This window comes from Carassius carassius, chromosome 25 (genome assembly GCF_963082965.1).
Source record: "Carassius carassius chromosome 25, fCarCar2.1, whole genome shotgun sequence".
NCBI classification, from domain to species: Eukaryota; Metazoa; Chordata; class Actinopteri; order Cypriniformes; family Cyprinidae; genus Carassius; species Carassius carassius.
This window is the reverse complement of record NC_081779.1, coordinates 19,267,408-19,290,643: the sequence shown is the minus strand read 5'-3', so window position 1 is coordinate 19,290,643 and position 23,236 is coordinate 19,267,408. Positions and strand designations below refer to the sequence as shown.

The 23,236-nt window shown below is 36.1% G+C and overlaps 4 protein-coding genes across 6 annotated transcripts; 2 read left to right on the top strand and 2 right to left on the bottom strand.

Moving 5' to 3' along the window:
• The first annotated feature begins 38 nt into the window (after window positions 1-38).
• rida (reactive intermediate imine deaminase A homolog) lies at window positions 39-3,543 on the top strand. Of its 2 annotated transcripts, none has more exons than XM_059509767.1 (6): window positions 39-198; window positions 1,045-1,147; window positions 1,401-1,455; window positions 1,874-1,942; window positions 2,677-2,732; window positions 3,211-3,543. In XM_059509767.1, the coding sequence occupies exons 1-6, from the start codon at window positions 134-136 to the stop codon at window positions 3,268-3,270; spliced, it is 408 nt and encodes a 135-aa protein (XP_059365750.1). In that variant the 5' UTR covers window positions 39-133; the 3' UTR covers window positions 3,271-3,543. The 2 variants fall into 2 exon arrangements, with proteins under 2 accessions (XP_059365750.1, XP_059365752.1); XM_059509769.1 differs by lacking the exon at window positions 39-198 and adding an exon at window positions 314-512.
• On the bottom strand, window positions 3,481-7,355 carry si:dkey-284p5.3 (uncharacterized protein LOC557830 homolog). Its single transcript, XM_059509770.1, has 4 exons — window positions 6,900-7,355; window positions 5,128-5,364; window positions 4,166-4,216; window positions 3,481-4,071 (listed from the first exon to the last, which is right to left on the bottom strand). The coding sequence occupies exons 1-4, from the start codon at window positions 6,976-6,978 to the stop codon at window positions 4,052-4,054; spliced, it is 387 nt and encodes a 128-aa protein (XP_059365753.1). The 5' UTR covers window positions 6,979-7,355; the 3' UTR covers window positions 3,481-4,051.
• Window positions 7,356-9,141: 1,786 nt separating this feature from the next.
• On the top strand, window positions 9,142-10,794 carry LOC132104736 (large ribosomal subunit protein eL30-like). The gene is made up of 5 exons (XM_059510288.1): window positions 9,142-9,249; window positions 9,365-9,413; window positions 10,048-10,193; window positions 10,279-10,409; window positions 10,688-10,794. Exons 2-5 carry the CDS (start codon window positions 9,393-9,395, stop codon window positions 10,744-10,746), a joined length of 357 nt encoding a protein of 118 aa, XP_059366271.1. The 5' UTR covers window positions 9,142-9,249; window positions 9,365-9,392; the 3' UTR covers window positions 10,747-10,794.
• Window positions 10,795-13,433: 2,639 nt separating this feature from the next.
• Window positions 13,434-22,191, bottom strand: LOC132104345 (lysosomal-associated transmembrane protein 4B-like). Of its 2 annotated transcripts, XR_009423527.1 has the most exons (9): window positions 22,092-22,191; window positions 21,885-21,977; window positions 19,990-20,107; window positions 18,968-19,041; window positions 18,584-18,706; window positions 18,400-18,498; window positions 18,088-18,183; window positions 15,559-16,112; window positions 13,434-13,589 (listed from the first exon to the last, which is right to left on the bottom strand). XR_009423527.1 is itself a non-coding variant. In XM_059509765.1 (7 exons), exons 1-7 carry the CDS (start codon window positions 21,975-21,977, stop codon window positions 16,038-16,040), a joined length of 678 nt encoding a protein of 225 aa, XP_059365748.1. In that variant the 5' UTR covers window positions 21,978-22,187; the 3' UTR covers window positions 15,553-16,037. The 2 variants fall into 2 exon arrangements, 1 of the variants encoding a protein (XP_059365748.1); XM_059509765.1 differs by lacking the exon at window positions 13,434-13,589 and having other exon boundaries at window positions 15,553-16,112; window positions 21,885-22,187.
• Window positions 22,192-23,236: the final 1,045 nt, after the last annotated feature.

Sequence of the window (23,236 nt, the reverse complement as noted above, 5' to 3'; positions counted from 1 at the left end):
ATGTGTGTCGTTACGGTAGGAATCGCTGACGCCTACTGGAAGTGAATCCCTACAAACCTGCTTTACACTCATTCATTATTAACTCAACTAGGAGTTCACGGACAGTTGTGCGTCTGGATCTCAGTGTTGAAAGATGTCTGCGGTTATTAGGAAGATCATTCACACTGCAGCTGCTCCAGCCGCCATCGGGCCCTACAGGTGAGAGAGTCAAACCATCATCTTCATCTTCCTCAACAAACGCACATGTGGCACGCTCTAGCAAATGGATGAGTGTGATTTCTACATAAAGCACCACCAGCTATGCATTTAACAGTCAGCATTGACCAGCAAAAGGCCTGAAACAGGCTGCTGCAGTGCAATATTTGTTCGGGGCGTGTCTTTAGAAAGCTCACTCAACTTTGTGCTGGGGATTTGGTGCGATTTATTTTCATAAACTGTTTGGACGAGATGACTTCTGTTCAGAGAAAAATTCCATTTACACCCAAAGCCCCTATTAGACAGGGCATATACAGGTAACAGTCTTCTTATTCACTTCACTGTTACAGAACAATAGCATTCTGATTTCAAACTGTTTAAAATGGTAAATCTGGGTTTTGTTATGAATGCATTATAATAAGATTATTTGTAACGCTCCATAATGCCACTGTTTTTTAAAAACGTTTCTCAGGAGCAATAATGTTTATAATAACATAATGTTTGCATTATGTAACTTTCTGAAGTAGTTTTGTGTTAGACACATATTAACTTGGACTTGGTATTGGACTGTGACCTCAAGCTAAACTTGCACTTGATCTTGGTGGTCTACAAAGCTACCGGGTGATATTTTAGTTGATAAAATATTCAGTATCCAATTTATGATTAATAATATCCAAATATACTGTGCCCAACATTAAATAAAGCAAGAAAACCTGATTGGCTGTTGGGCTAGTCAGAAGACAGAGGAGGACAACATTTCCCACAGTGCATTGTAATGTACATTTATTCCTTCCAAAATCAGAGTTCACTATTAATTCAAATTTGAAATGATACTGTTACTACTTTCAGCCAGGCTGTTTTGGTGGACCGGACAATGTACATCTCAGGACAGATCGGCATGGACGTTAGTGGACAGTTGGTGGTGGGAGGAGTGCAGGCTCAGGCCAAGCAGGTGTGGCCCTTTAATAATTGTTGATATTTTGATGAAGATATTTTCGAATAAATTATTCATTGACAATCATGTATTTGAATTATATTTTAAGTAATTAATATTAATTAAATAAGGTCAGGGTCACGTTGACACTGATACATACATTAAAAAGTTTTATTACACAAAGTAGTTATTCTCACTAAAGAATCCAGTATGGGATAGAGGTAATTATGTAATTATGCATGTTCCAGTGTTTTTTCTTTCAACTTCATAGGCACTCATTAACATGGGGGAGATTCTGAAAGCTGCTGGATGTGGATATGAAAATGGTAAATCATCCAGCATCACCTGTTTACAGGAATAGTTCACCAAAAAATGAAAATTTGCTTAAAATGTACTCACCCTCAGGCCATTCAGGGTGTATGCTGCATTGCAAATGAGAACCCAAAGCAACGGTTTTAAGTAAAAGATTTCTTGATGGATTTAATTTTTACAACAATGCAGCTTTTCACTTCAAAGTATTTTAACTGATGGACAGGATCATTACTTGTGGATTATTGTGATTTATCAGCTGTATGGACTCTCTTTCTGACGGCACCCATCCACTGTTGAGCAAGTGATGTAATGCTACATCTCTACATTTTCACATCTCAGATGGCTTGAGTAAATTGAGCAAACCTTTCTTTAACATGTCAGTTCCTTCTTACAAATTTTGAAGAAATTTAATGTTCTGTTTTTTTTTGGCAGTTGTCAAAACCACAGTGCTGTTGGCTGACATTAATGACTTCAATAACGTCAATGATGTTTACAAGCAGTGTGAGTATTAATAAAGCAATCTTGATGGAATAATTCACCACAGCGTGTCATATACACAATGAACCACAGATTTATTTCCCTTACAGTTTTAATAGCCTTGATAATAGCTCTAGAAAACCTCATCATTGGGAATGACATTGGTGTCCTTTGTTGTGGAATTAAAAACAATCATGACATTCCTGTATATAGCTTCCCTAAAATCGCTTTACTTAACATCCTTCACTTTAGTGATAATGCTTTATGGAAGTTATTGGAAGTATTATTGGAATGTAACACAATGATGCCTCTGTGCATCCCTGGGTATTTCCTCTTGAATACAATGCTGATGGGTAATCCTACCCTGTCTGCGTGTAAAGGGATACAGTGCAGATCTGTGAAACGAAAGCCTCCTCTATACGAGGACAGCCCATCATCACTGCCTCCTGCCACACAGAACTTTCCATGATGTGACATGCAAACCTGCATCGTCAACAAACACTCTAAACTGAATTCATGTCATCCTCTCTTTAAAACTTATGATCCAATTAATGATACACACAAGGATAAGAGGCTGCTATTCATATCAGAATACTATGTAAAATGAAGATTATATTTGATATAGCATACAGCTTATAGACACAAAGTGTCAGTTTCAACTTTACTGGCAGTTTTGTTTACATTTGTCAACAGTAAAGATCCCAGAGTTTCCCAAAGTCTAAAAACATTTGAATTTCTGTTTCTTTTCTTCTTCTAAGTCTTCAAGAGCAATTTCCCAGCTAGAGCTGCCTATCAAGTAGCTGCCCTGCCCAGAGTGAGTATATCACATAGACTAGTTAGTGGTGTTTGCTAAGTCAACCTGGTAACTACACACTACTTTTTCAACAGTTTGGGGTCAGTAGCTTTAAAACACACACACACACACACACACTGAAGATTGAAAAAATTATTAAATAAATATTAAAATAGAAGTTATTTTAAATTGCAAAAATATTTCACAAGATTACGTTTTATGATCATGTAAATGCAACCTTGGTGAATATATGAGACTTCTTTCAAAACATTTGTGAAACGTTATCGATCAAAACGTTTGAACAGTAGTGTAAGTATTAAACTTTGGCACACAAGCCATCTCACACTGTTTGAGCAAAGGAAAAGAACAATACCTCAAATTATATGACTTCTTGAGGAGAGTTGTGCTATTACTTTACTCTAATGGATCAACTTGAGATAAAAAGGGGGGAAATCCCATAAACCTGCTTTGTTTTTATATCTCATTTTCTGTTTGACAGGGAGGACTTGTTGAGATTGAAGCGGTCGCTGTGTTGGGACCCATCACAGATGCCTCCTGACTATATGACCCCAGCATGCATCACAAATTGTAAACACACTATATGGAGACAAACCGTATCCCAGATAACAAGAAAATCTATCCAACTTTTAACCTCCCATTTAACCTCCCAAGTCACCAACAGAAGAAAAACAATCTTTTCTATTGCCCATTTTGCTAATATAAATGTTATTGAGAGTATTATATATTATGTAATAGCAACGATTCAAAACCCAGTTCAATTCGACTTTATTTTTAAACTTGTCATCATCACATTAAATCAAATCAAACCACACCACAAAAACCAAATTTCTTCCATTTGGTGAGTTCAATCTGTTGTGCTTGTTGCAGGAAAACATTAGCATACATTAAATAAAACCTAAAAAAGCCTGTTTTTCAAATAGTAAGTCCTTTGTCATTTTAAATGTATATAACATTTTATTTCCGTCGGTTAAAATATTACATAATTATATAAATAGCATTCCACAATTTTATTATCCTCTTTGGCTTTTTGCATTTTTTATAAAGGGGTAAAGCCACTTAGATAGGCACCAATATAAAATATCGATGAAGGAATTCTCTAGCAATTATAATTCACTAAACTAGAGTGGGATGTTTGTATTCTGTGTATATGAAGACAGGCACGGAGTCTCTGAAGACCAGCTGGTCTATATCTTGGCAACAAATAAGCAATATCAACTAATGTTCCACTGGATTTTTAAACCATTCATATGAATCTGAATTTTATTGAAAATAGGTGGTTGAGTCTGGATTCTGTAGTAACTGTGCTAAATGATGCACACTTAACCCTCTCCACCAGAAGCTGAAAGAGATGAAGTGGTATGGGAAATCAGACGAGACATTTATCCCCTGGAGAAGATTTTTAGGTCTGTCTTGCATCATATTACCCTACTTACCAGGTGCTTCCTCTGGTGGGGAAGATTCAGCCTGGGCCTCAGTTGTGTTTTCTGTGGAAATACGGGTGCGTTTCATTCATTTAGGCTAAATTTTTCCCCTTCATAATGGTTAAAGTAGCCAAATAAATTGCATCATCATCCAAAAAAAACAGAGAAATTAAACTGATAAATAATATTTCATATAAATGTATCAGTCTTCATTCCGTGATTCTATATTTCCTATATTTGTCCTGTGGTTTGTCATTATGTTATTTTACAATGTCAGAGTTTTTTCCACTTTGCACCCGAGGCATTTGCATGTGTGGATAAACTGTCATTTACATTTAAAATTCAGGCAGTGAGGCATGATGTGGTCCTCGCCACATTAAAGATCTGGCCAATGGAACTACTGTTACAGATGAAAAAAATGCACTACTCCTATTCCTGTCTTACTGTGTATTCATAATCCTGAAATGAAACCGGCCAGGCTAACTGGAACCTGGTTTTCTTAAGGTTCAGTTTTTCTAACCCTTATCAGACCAGTGCAAGAAAGCCTTAGCAAACCATTTGGTAAAAAGAGATGGAAGGAGGAAACTAAGCAGAGCAGTGCTGTACTTCTACTGTAGGTCTGTTAACAGTGAGTAGGACACCTGTCAGGTTAAACAATCACACTATTACCAGTTTAGACTAGTACCATCACCTTTCACTTGAAGTGTAAAGGTAAGTATAAATTTGTAAAATGGTGCTTTAATGTTTAAAATGATACAAAGAGAGAATGTGCAAGGTGTTTTGCATCTAGAGATACGTACCTTGAAAGTACCAAGGCCATTTGCATGCACAAGCATAGAACACAAAGTATTATGTACCTTGATCTTGAAGAACTACTGTGAGCCAGTTTTTCCATGAGACTTGGCTCACCATCTCTTTAAGATATGGAAACTGGCAGAAAACTTAGTGTTGTTGTCTGTTAATGTGAAACGTACCACTTGGTGCTGGTTCTTCAGTATTGTCAGCTGTTGTGGAGGGGTTTGATTCGGGTTCGGCAGGCTGGTCAGATGCAGCCGCTTCTGGTTCACTGTGAGCTACAGCAGCCGCAGAGCTCTGTATTTCCTCCGAGGCAACAGGAGCTGCACTGGATGTCTGAGGAGATTCCTCGGCCTGGGTCTGGTCTGGAACCGTCTCGCTGTCTGCTGCAGGACCACCATTTTCATTATTTGTTCCTTAGAGATAAGGAAAAGATTTACCAGTTTAATTATTGTTAATTAAAACCATTTAAAAAAATCTCTTGAAATAAAACAAACTTTAAAAATAATAAAACCGGTTAAAGCAAAAAATAAATAAAAGTCAAAAAAAGTTAAAGCACTAAAATCAGAAAAAATATTTAGACATAAAAAACTAATAAAAATGACAAAAGCAATTGTAAATATAAAAATTATATCTGAATTCAAAACATTAACAAAAATAAAATAGTTTCTCAATGATATCAAAACTTGAAATATTATTTTACATATTAACATTTTGATAGTAAAATAATAGTGGTTATATATATATCAACATATTTTCCTACATTTAAATCTATTCCACAGAATACACATTTCATCAACACAGAAATAGGAAAATATATTACGTCCTTTCTCTCTTCCTATCTTCTGTGTATCAAGTGTCCGTACGATAGAAGACAACTCTTTTTGAGACCCACTTTAAATTCAAAATAAACCTCTGAAGCTTGGACTAGTCTACTAAAGAAGATCCACTGCCCATAACTATATATGAAACAAAGCTATAACGAAAAATAACAATAGGTGCAGCAGAAAGAAAACTGATGTATTAAAACAAGAAAACTAGCTTTTATGTACTAGGTTATGACATGGGTCATCTGTGATCTAAAGCACACAACATTTACATACATAAGACCTGTTTCTCATCTCCATAGGCACACACTTTGTTTATATGTCACCATCGGCAGGTTGACATGCATCACCACACTTGAGGGAGCACCTGAGGTGGGGAGGACCTCCTCTGACCACCGATATGTATTTCCTCAAATTCCAAGAACTCATCCACTGTGAACAAGCATGTTACATCAACAAAGCAAAATACACATTTCCTATATTTGTTTGATAAATTAAATTATATTTAAATTTGCTCTTTGAATGGCACTTTTGTTGTTCGTGAGATTGCATCATTTTTTTGAATACATGTAGATGTATAAAGGAGGTGTTTGCCACTATAGATAAAAAAACATCTCCCAAATACATAAATGTAAGTGTAACACGGGATCATACAAACTGCATGCATGCATGCTATTCATAAATAACTGTATATTATAGTGTTTCTCTGAAGGATTATTAATAGTTTAAAGGCAGTTATAAAATTGCAATGGTTTTGCTTATGGTTTAAGGTCGTGGGCAAGGTGTTTAACCTTAGGTTTCTCCAGGGGGACTTTTAGTGTAATGAATACTCTAAGTTTCTCTATGAGAGACGCTGGAGTCAAGTAGATCTAAACTGATGACAGCATTCTGGATAAGGATCTGGGTTCCTTACACATTGTTGAAGGTTCAGTTTCAAGTTAAGGTGACCCAGGATCCGAGAAGTAACTAAGATCACAATCTACCATGCATTTTAGCAGCGTGTCTATATCATGGCATAATATCACGTGATCAGTATACAACATTTTACCTAAAATTCTTCCTTAACCTCGTGAAACACCTTGCAAACCAACAATAAATGACTAAATATAGTTGTGTATTCTTACCTGATGTGCTTCCATCTTGTTTGGTGTTGGGTCGTGTTGTGTCTTGAGCTGTGGTCTGAGTGCTAGAAGCGCATCCCATCGTGTCTTCCTCTGACAGGAGTGAAGTCAAGCACTTTAGTGAGTGTTGTTTTGCCCAGAGGCGTACATCGACTTCAATTGCAGAAGGAATGTGCTAATTAAACGCGCAGTTGGTAGAGACAGCACTCATTCCCTGCTCAGGGAACACATTGGGTGTATCTGAGTGTGTATGAGCGGCGGTCATATGCAAACCTGCTCTCATTCCCGGTAACTTAATGGTCACAGTTGAATTTGCAAGACAACAGCGAAGTTCTGTCCTCTGTGGTTAGAATGCTTTGTGTTACGAAATAATAGGTGACGCTTTATGTTCAACTTCAGTTCTAACAACCAAAATAACGATATAAATCCGACTGTAACAGGTTTAATGAGAGAAACTGTATTTTAACTTTAAATTATAACGTGTTGGTTGAGTAATTATTTTGGCGACATCTACAGGTGACCTGTGGAGTAGCGCTAGTCAACCCGAATTAGACTGTAATAAAAACTACTATAGGCTGTAAACCAGCATCTTCAGGCTCTACAATAAATATCCCTGATGTCCATAAAACTACATCTAAAACTGGACATCATGTCAGTTCGCAGAGAATGCTATACATCCATAACTTACTGTTAATAATTTTCATAAGTTTCTTTATTTGGATAAATTGCTCTTTGGAAATTGGAAAACTTTGTTTTAAATTATACATCTTTTGCATTAAAATAATGAGGAGACATATTTGTGGGCCTTTTGACAACAAAATGTATGAAAATTGTTTGGGTTATCAAAAATCCCATTTAATATGCTTCGATCATTCTGCATAAAAATGTCATATTAAGGGACCCCTACTGTATATCCTATAAAAATAGAATATAGTGATTTGAACATTAGACAAAAGACTCTAAATTCACTCTAAATACTCATATTGCATAAAACACAGAGTGTGTGTTTGCTATGCATTATAAATTGCCATCAGACACATTTCACAACACATCAATGAGCATCAAAATATGCCTCTAATACTCAGAAAAATATATTGATGAATGAATAGTTTGAGTGATTTTAAAAGGAAAAATGGCTTTGTAACGCAGCATTACCCACATTATGATTCTGTTAGGCTTTAGATCATCATATTTTTAGTTATTAAAATAAATAGTTTAACTTTTCTAACTTAATTTATTTCTCAAAGTAGGAAAGGCAGGCTGCTCATCCTCAAAAAAAAAAAAATTAATTCCTTGTACGAATTTTTTTTTATTGTCAACATGTAACCAAGTCAGTAGCATGCATTAAAAATAAATTGGCCAAGTTTATGTATTTTTTAATGCATGCTACTGGTCAACAATTCACCTTTTAATTAACTTCATAGCTTGCTCTTCCTGTGTTATGACTCTCTTGACATCTGTGATGTACTGAATGCAAGGCATCACAAGCCTGTCACATTCAAATCTACCTTTAATTTCACATTCCAATAGGCAACATGTCTTAAGTCCATGACAACATCGTGTTTATTAACGCCAAGGCAACCAAATATATACAAGAATAAGAATGCAGTCAAGTGTGTATGTTTGATGCCTACAGTTTTTTGATTAAGAGGCCTACATCAGAGGTTCTCAGCTAGGGGCCCGAGCATCAGCACACTTCCAGGGAGTCCTCAAGATGACATGGTAGTGAACCACTGTATTGGCGTCTCGGATCAGTTTTATCAATTTGACATTTTAACGATACATTTGTGTAATTAAAAGGATGAGTTGTAGTTAATAGTCTCATACAGGCCTCATACAAGTTCTCCGTTAAACAAACAAAACAAGCCCAGGAAATTAATTATATATATATATATATATATATATATATATATAAACATACAGACACTTCATATTTAACAGTATTTTATTATTTGAATTACATTTAATATATTATACTTTAAATAAAGCATTTGCACTGAGTTTGTAAAAGCTGTTTTATGCATGTTTTGACCTGTTTTTATACAGTCTATGGTTTTGACATGAGTTTGTGCTGCATGTACACAGTTTTCACCAGCAGGCGTCACGCTTCGAAACAGTGAATCATTTTGCGAAGCAATTGGTTCAATTGAATCGAAGCTTCAAAAAGGTTCGTTTTTCGCATCACTACCATAGACAGTTGATCACTACTGGCACCACACGTCACTTGTGTGACTGTTCTGAGATCAGCGGTCTCGAGGCATCGCGCTCTCGCGATGCGGGTGCGTGAGGTTTACGCGCGCGGTGCACGCTGGGAAGCCCTCTCTCTACTAGGCCATCTTGGTGTGATCAGGAGGTGAGCGTGGCTCTGGATGAAACGATTAAAATATCCCATTTAAGACTTTAATGAAGACTGCAAATAGAAGGGGTTTGAAAGTATAGGTTTTGATTTGTTTCTCTTCTGTATTTAGGTTGGCCAAATTGGACTAATCAGGAAAAATGGTGGCCGCGAAGAAGGCGGTGAGTGGAGCGCGGTGCTTCACGTGGAGCTCCCTTCAGGCCCGATATTAAAAAACAACATGTTTTCATTCACAAATACTGAAATATTACATTTACGTTACGAAATGGGGCTCTTATTAGTCATTGTTCATATCTATGTGCTGTCGTGTTTGCTAAATGTGAGCTAGTTAAAGAGTGCAGCTGCTTGCCCGGATGTTTCTGTTTCAGAGGATTCGTTTTATTGAATATATCAGATATCTTTATAATGATACAGGTGTCTGCAGAAGACAGTAAGGGAGTAATTCTTCTGAATTATCGTTGAGATATAGTATTAAACTAGTTGTCTGTGACGCAGACGTGACATGGTCACATTGTGTATATAACTTACTGTTTATAAGTGCATTGATTTTTTTCTTCATAGAGCTAATGGGACGTGTCTTTCTTAGTTACTTTGGAAATGCAACCTATTTGTGTAGCTAATTATGTGCTCGACATACTAGTCTAATGAGCAATTCAAAGAAATCTGTCAAAGAAATGACTGGTAGTTGTCTAATGTAAAATATATTTGACATTTTAGTCACTGTTGTCTGTCAAAGTGTATTTTTATGTTTTGTGCAGTAGGTGTATTTATGGTTTTCTTCATTCATCTTTTCAGAAAAAGTCCCTAGAGTCTATCAACTCCAGACTGCAGCTGGTGATGAAGAGCGGTAAATATGTTCTCGGATACAAGCAGTCTCAGAAAATGATTCGCCAAGGAAAAGCCAAGTTGGTAATCCTGGCCAACAACTGTCCTGCTCTGAGGTGTGCGCCGCTTACTACGCTGTTAATCTGCTGTCTAAATGTGAAAAGTCTTTGTTAATACAATTGTATCCTCTTTTGTTTCTAGGAAATCTGAGATTGAGTACTATGCTATGTTGGCCAAAACCGGAGTCCATCATTACAGTGGAAACAACATTGAGCTCGGCACAGCCTGTGGCAGATACTACAGAGTGTGCACACTGGCCATCATTGACCCGGGTGTGTGTTCATGCATCCGTCCCTTTCAGTGGGGAGCTGATCTTATACTTTTGCTTCATTGTTAACTGGTTTAGTATTATTATTATTATGTGTCAGAGTAGATGTACATTTAAAAGGTTGCTGGTATGTTTTGTGCTATTTTGATTCCGGCGTGGAACTCTAGAGCACCTTACACAGCGTCTGACTGTCCTTTATGTATTCTCAACAGTAGTATTGTAACGTTGTGTCAGGTTCAGCTGATTGTTCTGTCATTAATGTCTTTCTCTTGCATTTGACAGGCGATTCTGACATCATCAGAAGCATGCCGGACCAGCAGCAGCAGCAGGGCGAGAAGTAGAGCCATTTCCACCAGATCTTATTAGAAATAAAATTGGTTGAAACGGTCTTTGTTGGTTCTGGTTGTTTTTGTGTCGGCTTTTGTTTAGACTTGATGTTTAATGGATAAAAGGCATGTAAAAGACTGCTTTTTTTCTCATCTTTTGACCTTTGATGTTGAGAAACGGGTTATTGTTTAGTCACCGTTTTCTTTATTCAAGGTTTTTTATTATTATAAAAAAAAGATCAACAAGACATTATTTTTCCCAGTTTAAGAGCATGAATGGTCCAATATTTTCATTATGTGTGCTGTGAATTCATTTTTGAGCCACAGCAGTGGGCTGAAGAAATTCACACCATCAATATGTATTACTATTTTGTCACTAGAGGGTGCAATATTTAATGCATTTTATTCTTAGTTTTGCAGTTAAATCATTTTATCAGTGTAGGGTGAATTAGAAAGTTGTTCTTCGTAGAATACAGTGTTATATTTTGGCTTGAAAATGTCTAGTCCAGTACTAATTTGAAAAATATGTATAAATTGTTAAGCAGTCTTAAATGAAATGCTTGTCATCCATTGTGGATTGACCTGAAAAAGTACTTTGTTTTAAATTGCTGCCAAATATATTATGTTCAGTTAGAAGGGGTTGACTTGACTTTTATAGATTTGAGGATAAAATATATTTGAGGTATTTGAATTACTCAATTCCATAGTTATGTAAATTAAAATTGAAAATGATGTCATTGCAGTAGCTATGTGCCAACAATGTCAGCAATTAATGGGCAGTTTGTGTAAACCAGGTAGATAATTGAATTTACAGAATAATTTGTCCATTGTTACTTAAATAACAAATACTCTCTAAACAAGGAAACCGTCTGTGAAGGTTTTAAATTTTTTGTACTGTATTCATAATACTCATTTCAAAATGTAAATTGTTCTCAGTGATTTATAGCACCCCTGAGATGAGGCTGAGGTATTAGAAATGTGCTGCTGCAAAGACTTACTTTTTTCCTCTTAAGGATTTTCAGACCAAAATTAAGATCTGACAGCCCTAAAGGGCTTGAGCAGAGACTCTTCACTGAAGTGATTGCCCTAGTTTCCTCAGTCACGTGTAGTTGGTTTTGAAGTCTAGCCTAATTCTTAAATACCCACACAGATGAATATAATCACGTCCAGCATCACTGGACAGTATCTTGGACTATCAAAATAGGACAGTGGATGAATATATATAATATATATAAATTTCTTGTAACCAAAATAATTGGTAAAACCCTGACATAGTTCTAATGAGGAAGGACTGAAATAGGTGAATCCATCTCTGGTCATCAAAGGTAATGCCACGCTTTAGTTCTGAAGTCAGTCCACTCTGATATATCCCAGATCTCCATGGACTTCTACAGACATCAGACAGCCATAATGAAACATTACTGTAATATTTTATTGTTTAGAAATAAGTCATAAGCCAGTGTAAACCCAATACAGGATGTGTATCAAGACAAAGACAAACATTCACAAGCCTTCTACCTACTGACAGACATTGCCCTGGGTTTCTGAGAATTCATTCTGTGATCATTTAATTTTATGAGAAATAGTGTGAGATTTTATGCTAAAATTTACAAGTCACAATGGATACCGAAAGCAATATTCCAAATACACATAATGTGTTTCATGATTAAACTGCTTATATTAAGCTGATTCGGAGATGGTGAATTGAAGACAAAAGTCTACGCACAGAACAATGAAAGAAAATTCCTACATCTATCAATGTCTAACATTTTTATTAGCACTTCTATACCTAATGTTATGAATAAATGTAAGCATATAGTCATTTTCAGCTATGGACACATGTTACAAAATACCATTGCATAGCCACTGTATATAAAAATCAAAAAATGTTCCCAATAACAGAAGCTACTTTGAGCTGGAAGGTGACTGGGGGAGATGCCATGTCATCTGAACTAAGCTACAAGCTAATCTACTGTTTTCATTTGTCACAATTACTGATTAACACACAGACAATAACACGAATGAATAATATTCGTATGTGCAAAAAACATTGCAGTCTGCAGCCACAGATTGTAACCAAGTGATAATGACAAAAAAGTTATGCTACTTCTCTGAACAGGAGGATGTAACTTCACCAAATGACAAAAATGATTTCCTAACACCGGTCATTTTCATTTATTCAATGAGAACTGTCTGGTTCATAATGTTGATTAACTCAAAATGTTCTGGTTTTCTTAAAAAAAAAAAAAAAAAAAAAAAAAAAGGAGCAAAAATCAAGGTATGTCAAGGAGCAAAAATCAAGGTATGTCAAGCACCTACAATGGAATTGAATGGAGATATTTTACAGGATTTTAAATGTCAAGCTTCTAATTTTATAAAAGCACTTTAATATTTCTGTTGCTGCAACGCCATTTAAAGTATTGTTAGTCAATTTATGGGTTAAACTGTAAAATGGGATATAACTTCACATAGAGAGTTTATGATGTTTTCACACTAAAATCATGTTAACACATATCGTCCTGTGATGCTATTGAAAGCAATAAAGCAAGTATTTTAACTTTGACTGGCCCAATTCACTTCCATTCTAAGTGCCTCAACTGTTAAGATGCATTTACATTATCAATATTTTAAACGAATTTTGAGACAAAAAAAGTTTTTTTTTCCATTGTGCCATTGTTTTTTTCCATTCCTTTTCCAAGTCCATTGTGTTTTGTTAATAGTGTAGTGAAGTATAAAGCACAGTTAACACTGAAATCACTTTCAAACCGTGCAGCTTTTGTTCGTGGCATATTTGTGTGCCAAACTTAATGTTTTTAAATCTTTTAATGGGGCAACTGTATTCCTAATCGCATGGATTCCTATTGAATGGTAAATGTGATGGCACCTTAACTCAAATATGTCTTTTTTTGTGACAAGTCCTTTAATTTGAAGTCATATCCCTATGATGCATGAAACAGTCCATAAAATCATTCAAATCTACTTGATTTCACCTCTAAACCAATGTTATCAATTATACACAGCTTTGTAACTGTTAACAAGCAGCAGAATCATTCAGTCTTTGCGACACCATCTACAAGTAACGATTAGCATTTGATTGATTGAAAGAGAATATTAATCAATAATTGCATCATGTTTTGGGACATTGTGTATAAAGGAAGACTTGAAAGATTTCACTTTGTTAGATAAAATGGTGTAGAATTGCTCACATTATTTTTTTCTTTTACAACCCGAATTCCGGAAAAGTTGGGACGTTTTTTACATTTTTATAAAATGAAAACTAAAAGACTTTCAAATCACATGAGCCAATATTTTATTCACAATAGAACATAGATAACATAGCAAATGTTTAAACTGAGAAAGTTTACAATTTTATGCACAAAATGAGTTCATTTCAATTTTGATTTCTGCTACAGGTCTCAAAATAGTTGGGACGGGGCATGTTTACCATGGTGTAGCATCTCCTTTTCTTTTCAAAACAGTTTGAAGACGTCTGGGCATTGAGGCTATGAGTTGCTGGAGTTTTGCTGTTGGAATTTGGTCCCATTCTTGCCTTATATAGATTTCCAGCTGCTGAAGAGTTCGTGGTCGTCTTTGACGTATTTTTCGTTTAATGATGCGCCAAATGTTCTCTATAGGTGAAAGATCTGGACTGCAGGCAGGCCAGGTTAGCACCCGGACTCTTCTACGACGAAGCCATGCTGTTGTTATAGCTGCAGTATGTGGTTTTGCATTGTCCTGCTGAAATAAACAAGGCCTTCCCTGAAATAGACGTTGTTTGGAGGGAAGCATATGTTGCTCTAAAACCTTTATATACCTTTCAGCATTCACAGAGCCTTCCAAAACATGCAAGCTGCCCATACCGTATGCACTTATGCACCCTATACCATCAGAGATGCTGGCTTTTGAACTGAACGCTGATAACATGCTGGAAGGTCTCCCTCCTCTTTAGCCCGGAGGACACGGCGTCCGTGATTTCCAACAAGAATGTCAAATTTGGACTCGTCTGACCATAAAACACTATTCCACTTTGAAATAGTCCATTTTAAATGAGCCTTGGCCCACAGGACACGACGGCGCTTCTGGACCATGTTTACATATGGCTTCCTTTTTGCATGATAGAGCTTTAGTTGGCATCTGCTGATGGCACGGCGGATTGTGTTTACCGACAGTGGTTTCTGAAAGTATTCCTGGGCCTATTTAGTAATGTCATTGACACAATCATGCCGATGAGTGATGCAGTGTCGTCTGAGAGCCCGAAGACCACGGGCATCCAATAAAGGTCTCCGGCCTTGTCCCTTATGCACAGAGATTTCTCCAGTTTCTCTGAATCTTTTGATGATGTTATGCACTGTAGATGATGAGATTTGCAAAGCCTTTGCAATTTGACGTTGAGGAACATTGTTTTTAAAGTTTTCCAAAAATTTTTTACGCAGTCTTTCACAGATTGGAGAGCCTCTGCCCATCTTTACTTCTGAGAGACTCTGCTTCTCTAAGACAAAGCTTTTATAGCTAATCATGTTACAGACCTGATATCAATTAACTTAATTAATCACTAGATGTTCTCCCAGCTGAATCTTTTCAAAACTGCTTGCTTTTTTAGCCATTTGTTGCCCGCGTGCCAACTTTTTTGAGACCTGTAGCAGGCATTAAATTTTAAATGAGCTAATTAAGTGGATAAAAGTGTAACATTTCTCAGTTTAAACATTTGCTACGTTATCTATGTTCTATTGTGAATAAAATATTGGCTCATGTGATTTGAAATTCCTTTAGTTTTAATTTTATTAAAATTTAAAAAACGTCCCAACTTTTCCGGAATTCGGGTTGTACAACTAATTTAGTTATTTTCGGAATAAAAACGTGTCATTTTTATTTCGCACAGTACAACGGAATTAAAGTGAAAATGCCGGCTTCTTATATTCAGTACATTTCTAGGTAATTCCCATTTATTTAAAAAAAGTGCTCTTGCGTAACTCCCGTGTTCATCATATACGCCGCATTCAATTCTCAGGTATATCAGTAGACAATAACACTACTGAGAAATTCACAGTATTAAAAAGGCCAGTGCCCCACATAATCGCCGAAAGTGCAAATCGGATTGGAGCTGACACACAGCGTTGGGTTGCCAGGACAGCTGGGCATCCTCGTCGAGGGAAGGGCGTCTCAAAGTCATACTGCTGCCTCCAGAGAGGAGGCTTACGTCACACAGCGACAAACAGGAGACCGGGGCAACAGAATGGGCTACTGTGACGGAGAGTGTTTCTTTGGAGGAGGTTTGGGAGGAGCGTAGTTAGAGAAGGGTGTGATTCTCAAGCTGAAACGTACTGGGGAGGGGGATCCTTCGGCGGAATGGCGACGGCCTCCTCGTAGGGTGGAAGTAGTACCTGAAAGTAAAACAGTAACATATTAGTAAATGCTTTCCATATTTCTGTTGCATTGCACTATGTTCTTAGATTAAACAGGATAAATTGTTACTTTTTAAATAAATCAATTGTTGCATTTTTTTAAATCTAATTTTGTGAATAAATGTCTCAACTGAATATAAGAAAGCATGTCTAATATTACTTCATTTTTCCCATTGGACATAATGGGTCGTGTGAAGAGCACTGCATTGTGGTATACATTATTTTAGTCGGCTACTGCATATTTTGGCAAATGTATCAGGTCATCCGTACAGAGCCCTGCAAATTCACATTGGAGAAGAAAAACAATATCACGCTGGAAAAAAAGGCCACAAACTGAGAATTCTTTTTTTCAAAACTTATTAATTTGTTCCCTCATTTTTAGTTAAAACAAGGGAACAATTTAGTACACAGTGGCCATGACTTAATTAAAATGAGGAAATAAATTAGTACAACATGGCCACGTAATCAAATCAAGGGACCAAACTGATCAAATGTGACCATGAATTAATAAGTTGTCCAAGAAATTTCTTAATTTGTGGTCATGACAATATTTTCTTTTTCGTGTCATGTTCGGGGGCTCTGTACATCAGTGTATTTCTTAAAGAACATTTTGTGTTTTTGTCCATGAGTCTTTCTTCCTTATTTTCATATGTAACTTTTTTAATTATTGTTATTAAGTTTTAGTACTTCAACATAAACTTAATGAAAATGAGAAATGCTGAATTGGCAACTAGCTGAAATAAACTAAGTTGTTGATGTTTTTATGTTTTATTTTAACAGTAATAATGACCCTAGCATAGTATACATGGTATATACTAAAGATATAATAGTAGCATGGAAGTATGTATTCTGAAAATAGTCATTGATCTATGGTGCTCATGTAGAAGATGCAGGTTCGAATCCTGCCTGCATCATGCCCAAAATGAAATCTCTTCATAATTTCCTAATTTCTTACGGTTTCTTACGGTCTGTAAAAACACACTTAAAAATAAATGTATTTGTTGCTTTCTAGCAATCTGTAAGCCATTACTGTGTCAGAAATAACAAAAGGGGAAAAAAGACCCTTGGTAAGAGATTTCTGCCTTCATCTGATCTGTAAATGCTGTCTGTCACTGCACAGAAAAGTTCATCCTGCCTATACAGAAAGACCAACCAAAAACATTCTGTTATGAAAAGGTGAACTGATTAGTAATATGGTCATGAATGCCCTAAGGGGATCACATTCTCAACTTGTCTGGATGCATTAAATGTAATTCTTCATACATGTGAGTTGTCAGTGACTGGAGGGCTTTGAGAATCAACAGAGAAGCAGGACAAATAGACAGAGGCAATAAAACGGGATTACGTCAGACAGCCAGACAGCGGCGGGGTTAGAGGCAGTAGAGGAACACAGCACTGCCCTCTCTAATGCCCTTCATAAACACTGACTCAACAATACACAGGGCATGAGGAGACCGGCATCATGATCCGTGCATCCCCTTTAGCTGTGCAAAGATAAACTCTACAGTGGACTACATGAGACTGTTTTCATGACTGAATCACGTGTTGGGACAGGAACCAAACTGGAACATTTTCATTATGTTTAGTTTGGTTAATGGGATGTAAAAACTTGCATTCTTTTGCTGATATATACAGCATGACCAGTTTGATAAAAAAAAAAAAAAACATTTAAAAATGTAATTTATTCCTGTGATGGCAAAACTGAATTTTTAGCATTTACTCCAGTCTTTTATTTTTAAGTACTGTTGGATACGGTTGTGCTGCTTTATATTTTTTTCTGGAAACTACGATACATTTTTTCCAGGATTCTGGAAAATAGGGGCAAAAAAGTCCAAAAGGACCGCATTTAGTTGATATTGTTTATGTGTGGTCATTATGGAGACATCTGCAAATGTGAGTGTAAAGAAACAAGACTCAATGTAACAGTGAACGTACAAATAAACCTCTGACTTACTGTAGTGTCATTTGTGGTGACATAAACCAGGACCTCTGTAGTGCTTCTTCCACTGACGTATCTGTAGCAGTTCCACACACAGGCAATAAGGTATGCCTAAAGAAAAAAAGAGTAAGAACAGTAGTTGATGCTAAATAAAACACCACCATAAATCATGTGCATATGGTTTAAACAACAAAAATAATGAGCCACAGATTGTTTGTCTGAAGCAGTCATCTTGCAGGCTACTGTGCATCACATCTAGCTTAAGCGAACCAAAAATGATCTGGCAGAACACAATAAAAGGAAAGCAGTACAGTTGTTTCACTTTACCTTAAAGGCTAAGATGCATCCAACAAAGAGAAGCACTGCTAATACTAGGCACATGTTGTTTGTGGACATCAAGTCCTCTTTGTATGGAAAGGTCCCAGGCTGTTAAAACAGACACATCAAGTCAAAAAACGGAATGATACTTTGCCATATCAGATCTGCAGTAGTCAGATCAGATCGATCTTACCAGCTGCTGAAGATAGTCCTGTATAGTGTTGGGGTAGACTACAACACTTATCGCTACCAGTGTGTTAAGAGCAAAGTCAAAGATTTGGTAGCAGAAGAAAGGAATGATCCATGCAGCATGTTGCTGAAAGAAAAGAAAGAAATCATTTTACTATGCAGCACAACTGATGGATTGAGCATTTGCATTTATTAAATTAGCGGAGTCATAATAAATGGTCTTATAGTCAAAGGATCCTTTAAGCCCAAATGAAAGTCTGTTTTATTAGCTCACCCTTGTGTTTGAGTTCAACGCAAGAAAGAAAGTCTCATGGTGATGTTGGGTAAATAACGTCAGAACTTTAAAATTTTTAGGTGAATAATTTATTTAACAAGCAAGTTGTCAAACCTTATATGCACCATAGGTCGCCATTCCACAAATCAAAATCATCAGCAATGAGATTGCAGCAGCGATACACATGTCTGTGGAGGAAAGACACGCAACATCAGATCTGCACAATATTGATGTACAATCTAGGACAGAAAAAGCTAGATAGTGACATATGAGCCAGTAACATTGCCTGCCTGAGTTAAAATTCTAGTAGTTCAGCGAAGTGCTCACAAGACGTTACAGGCACCATGAGCTAGTTACCTGACCTACTGTCTACAGTGCGGTTTCCAAAACAGCTGCCGGACTCTCAATCTTTCCAAAACACAGGCATATCTCATATTATTGAGAAATACAAACAAAGCAGCATGCAAAGAAACTTTACAGATAATAAAACAACCTACAAAGCACATAGTGGAGGAGAACAAGCGAACTAACTCCTGAAGCTTTCAGAAGGAAGATTGTTTGAACACACTGCCAACAGGAAGATTTCTGGCCTTAGTTACCATTTCCCAAAAATATTTTTCAGAGTATGTCATATTACCACTGACATCCTGAGGAACTATTACACACCGAGTTCGCCTAATGGCTAATATTACAGAGTTTTCTTAATCTCTGACACTCTTGATTGGGAGGCTGTAACTCTATCGTATCATTATGAGCTGCTCATGCTCTTAGTACTGTACATTGAGTTCAGTGGTGCTGGTCTTAGAAACAGAACTCTCTCCAGTTAATTCCCTGCATATGTTAAAGGACACTCCAGTGTACACTCTGTCTACTTCAGCGCCTATTACAAAACAGGCCTCATATAACAGAGGACAGATGCAAAGCTGCCCAGACCAATTAGAAGGAATCATAGTTTAAATCCTGCTGATGAAAGCTGGTTTTAATCGAAGTCACCAGAGCCAGAATCTATAGCTGCACAGACAGCAGGAATTAAGATAGCAGCCTTTGAGCTATTGCTGAACTTAAAAAGTTGATGAAGACTTGTTTGCTCATACTGGAATTTAATAACTATGGGGGATTAAATGACTCAGACGTACTTGCATCGTCCATGACATCCAGATCCGTGCCGAGTTCGGAGCTGGTGAGGTGGTAGTGGTACTGGACTGGGTCATTGAGAGCCGACAACAGGATCAATAAAACCACTGCATTGATCAGCTGAAGAGGACAGAGATTATTAATAAATATTTACATCTAGTCATTTAGCAGATGCTTTTATCCAAAGCAACTTACAAAAGAGGACAATGTGTATATATATATATATATATATATATATATATATATATATATATATATACACACACACACACACACACAAATTCAGAATCAGAATCAGAATGAGCTTTTATTGCCAGGTATGTTTACACATACGAGGAATTTGTTTTCGTGACAGAAGCTCCGCAGTACAACAGAATGACAGCGACAGAACATAAAACACATAATAAAAGAATGTAAAAATACAAAAAATACAAATAAGTAGACAAGGAATGACAATATACAAATTGACAATTGGGCACACCTGAGCATTCTAACCCATGCCAATCAATGTCTTCATTATCATTAGAAAATCAGAGGTAGCTGACTTTGATCAGGGTTGGAGCTAAACTATGCAGTGCATTGGATCTCCAGGGCAAGATTTAAGGAACCCTGGTCTAAAGTTTGTGCATAATTCACTTTCATAATATTTGGCACATTGCCAATATTATATATATATATATATATATATATATATATATATATATATATATATATATATATATATATATATATATATGTAGTTTTATGTTTTTGCAAAATTTACTTTTTATATTAAACATTTTAATAAAATATTAAAATATTAAAATTCTATCTCTGTTTCTCTCTCTCTATATATATGTATATATAATTATATATATATATATATATATAATAAAATATATTTATAATTATAATTATATATATATATATATATATATTTAGAAACTATATATAATACTAAACCTACTGAAAATGTTTGACTTTCCAGACCAAACAAAATCAGTCCCATCAACCATATTATGCTGTTAGCTCTACATAATGACATTTACATTTATGCATTTGGCAGACGCTTTTATCCTAAGTGACTTACATTGCATTCAGATTATACTTTTTTTTTTCAGTATGTGTGTTCCCTGGGAATTGAACCAACAATCTTTTGTGCTGCTAAAGCAATGCTCTACCACTGAGCTACAGGAACAGATTTATATGAACATTTTAAATTAATCTGTGACACACATTGCCTTTATCCTCATTCACTGTCTCTGATAATGTTTTTTCTGTGACAGCACTTTCCTTTCTGTGTCAATAAACATCGCTAGGGTTTTAGGTTAATGAATTCTGCTGTTCCTTGCAGTGCAGAAGAGACTGCAGGTGACCACAATATTCACTGCTCCTGTATTTGTTTGTTAGGACAAAACATCCTTTAGTAACAGTTTCAGCATAGGAGTATTTTTCTATTTATACCAGGTTAAAGGGCTCTGGTTTCTAAAATAAGCCTCAACATTAAGATTAAGACTAGGAGGAAGTATGACATAATCAGAGTAATAACGGTAACATTTAAGAGTTAAATTATTTAATGCATCTCAGATTTTCTCTTTAATTCTGTATTGATGTCCTGCAACAGTGTTGAATATAGCACGATTTCCAAGACAATATTACTGGGCATCATATAAAGTTAGATGTGTGCAGACTTTTCTAGAATTTTCTAGAACTTCTAGGCTGTCTAGATAGGTAATTTAACACTCAATATTTATTTTTAAAACAGCAATTTTTAAATAAAAAAGTAATTAAATTAGAAATCTATTAATACAATTATTACTTAATAACATTTATCATATTGATCATTATTTATGTGGCTATAAAAATAAACAGAATGGCTATATGTGTGTGTTATTTAATAAGAGTTGCATTGGCTCACCATATACCAGATGCCCAGGATAATGGTGCCCGTCCGTACATGACAGCACAGGCAGCAGCTGGTCGTGTACCATCTGTCCAACGGAGAAATCATCTTTCCGTCCAAAAACAGCACGAGCTAGTTCATGTATGCCTTTTTAGCACGAAGCAATATTATAATTTTTTTTATTAATATAAATCGATGGATTTTGAGAGCGCTACAGCTCACCGTCGCAGCATTCGGTCGCCGTTAAATCCTGAGTTGTTTCCGTTTTCCCGTTACCGTCCCGTTCGTTCCCGACCGCTGCATTAATCTGGCTCATCTCCGCACCACGTGACCGGAGGGGGATTTGGTGTGACGTCATGTGCCCGCTGGTGCAGTTCGCTGTGCATATTTATTTTTGAGGGGGATGTAAAACGTTTAAGAAGATACAGTTGTGACCTTTTGAGACAACAATATTATCATACTACATGGGGCAAGTTGTCACAGTGCAATCTGGGTTCATCAGCAAAATGTAAACAGAGAAGTAAACTTTAAACACAAAATAATCTATTAAATATTAAAAATATAAAACATTTGGCTAACAAATATTGTAAAAAATAAATTGTATTAAATTGATAATTTAAGCATATTAACAAACATAAATAGGCTATATAAATAAAATAAACTTGCCCCAACCTGAAGATATATGATATTAAGTTAAATTAAGATTATTAAAACTACTGGCTTCATTGTTTAAACTAGAAATGGCTGTCTAGGAAAAACAACTATTTTATTAAGATCTCCCTTTTTTTAGTTTATCTTAATTTGTGACTATACAACTATTTAAATCTTTTTAGTGACAAAACTGTCCATTGTGACAGGAGTTACACATGGATATGAAAAACATAAGTAAAAACTGGAGCAAACATGTCTTCAGACTTATTCTCCCTTGGTTACAATAGTGTTCATATAATCTTCAGTGTTGATGAGGACACAGGAGGAGAGCAGATGGCCCATACCAACGAGACTCTCTTTGTGTGTGTGTGTGTGTGTGTGTGTGTGTATGTGGGTGTGTGTGCCTGCTAAGCCTCTGTGGGCGACACACAGCTTCTTGACAGCATCAGGGGATTTACAGATCTCAGTCAATGTAAGTTAGTTTAAAAGCAGCAAAACAACATGGTGGCTATAAAGAGTGAAATGTTTTCAGGTTCACCTGGCATTGGGACTTTTGTAATACTCAGCTATACTTATTTATAGAAATATATTCAAATATTTTACGATATTTTGGTCCTCAAGGTATTTTTTGTATTCCTTTTTAGTAATGTATATTTGACTTTTGTATTTTTCTTTCTTTTCTTTTTGTTGTACTGCACTTCTGTTGATTTCTTTGT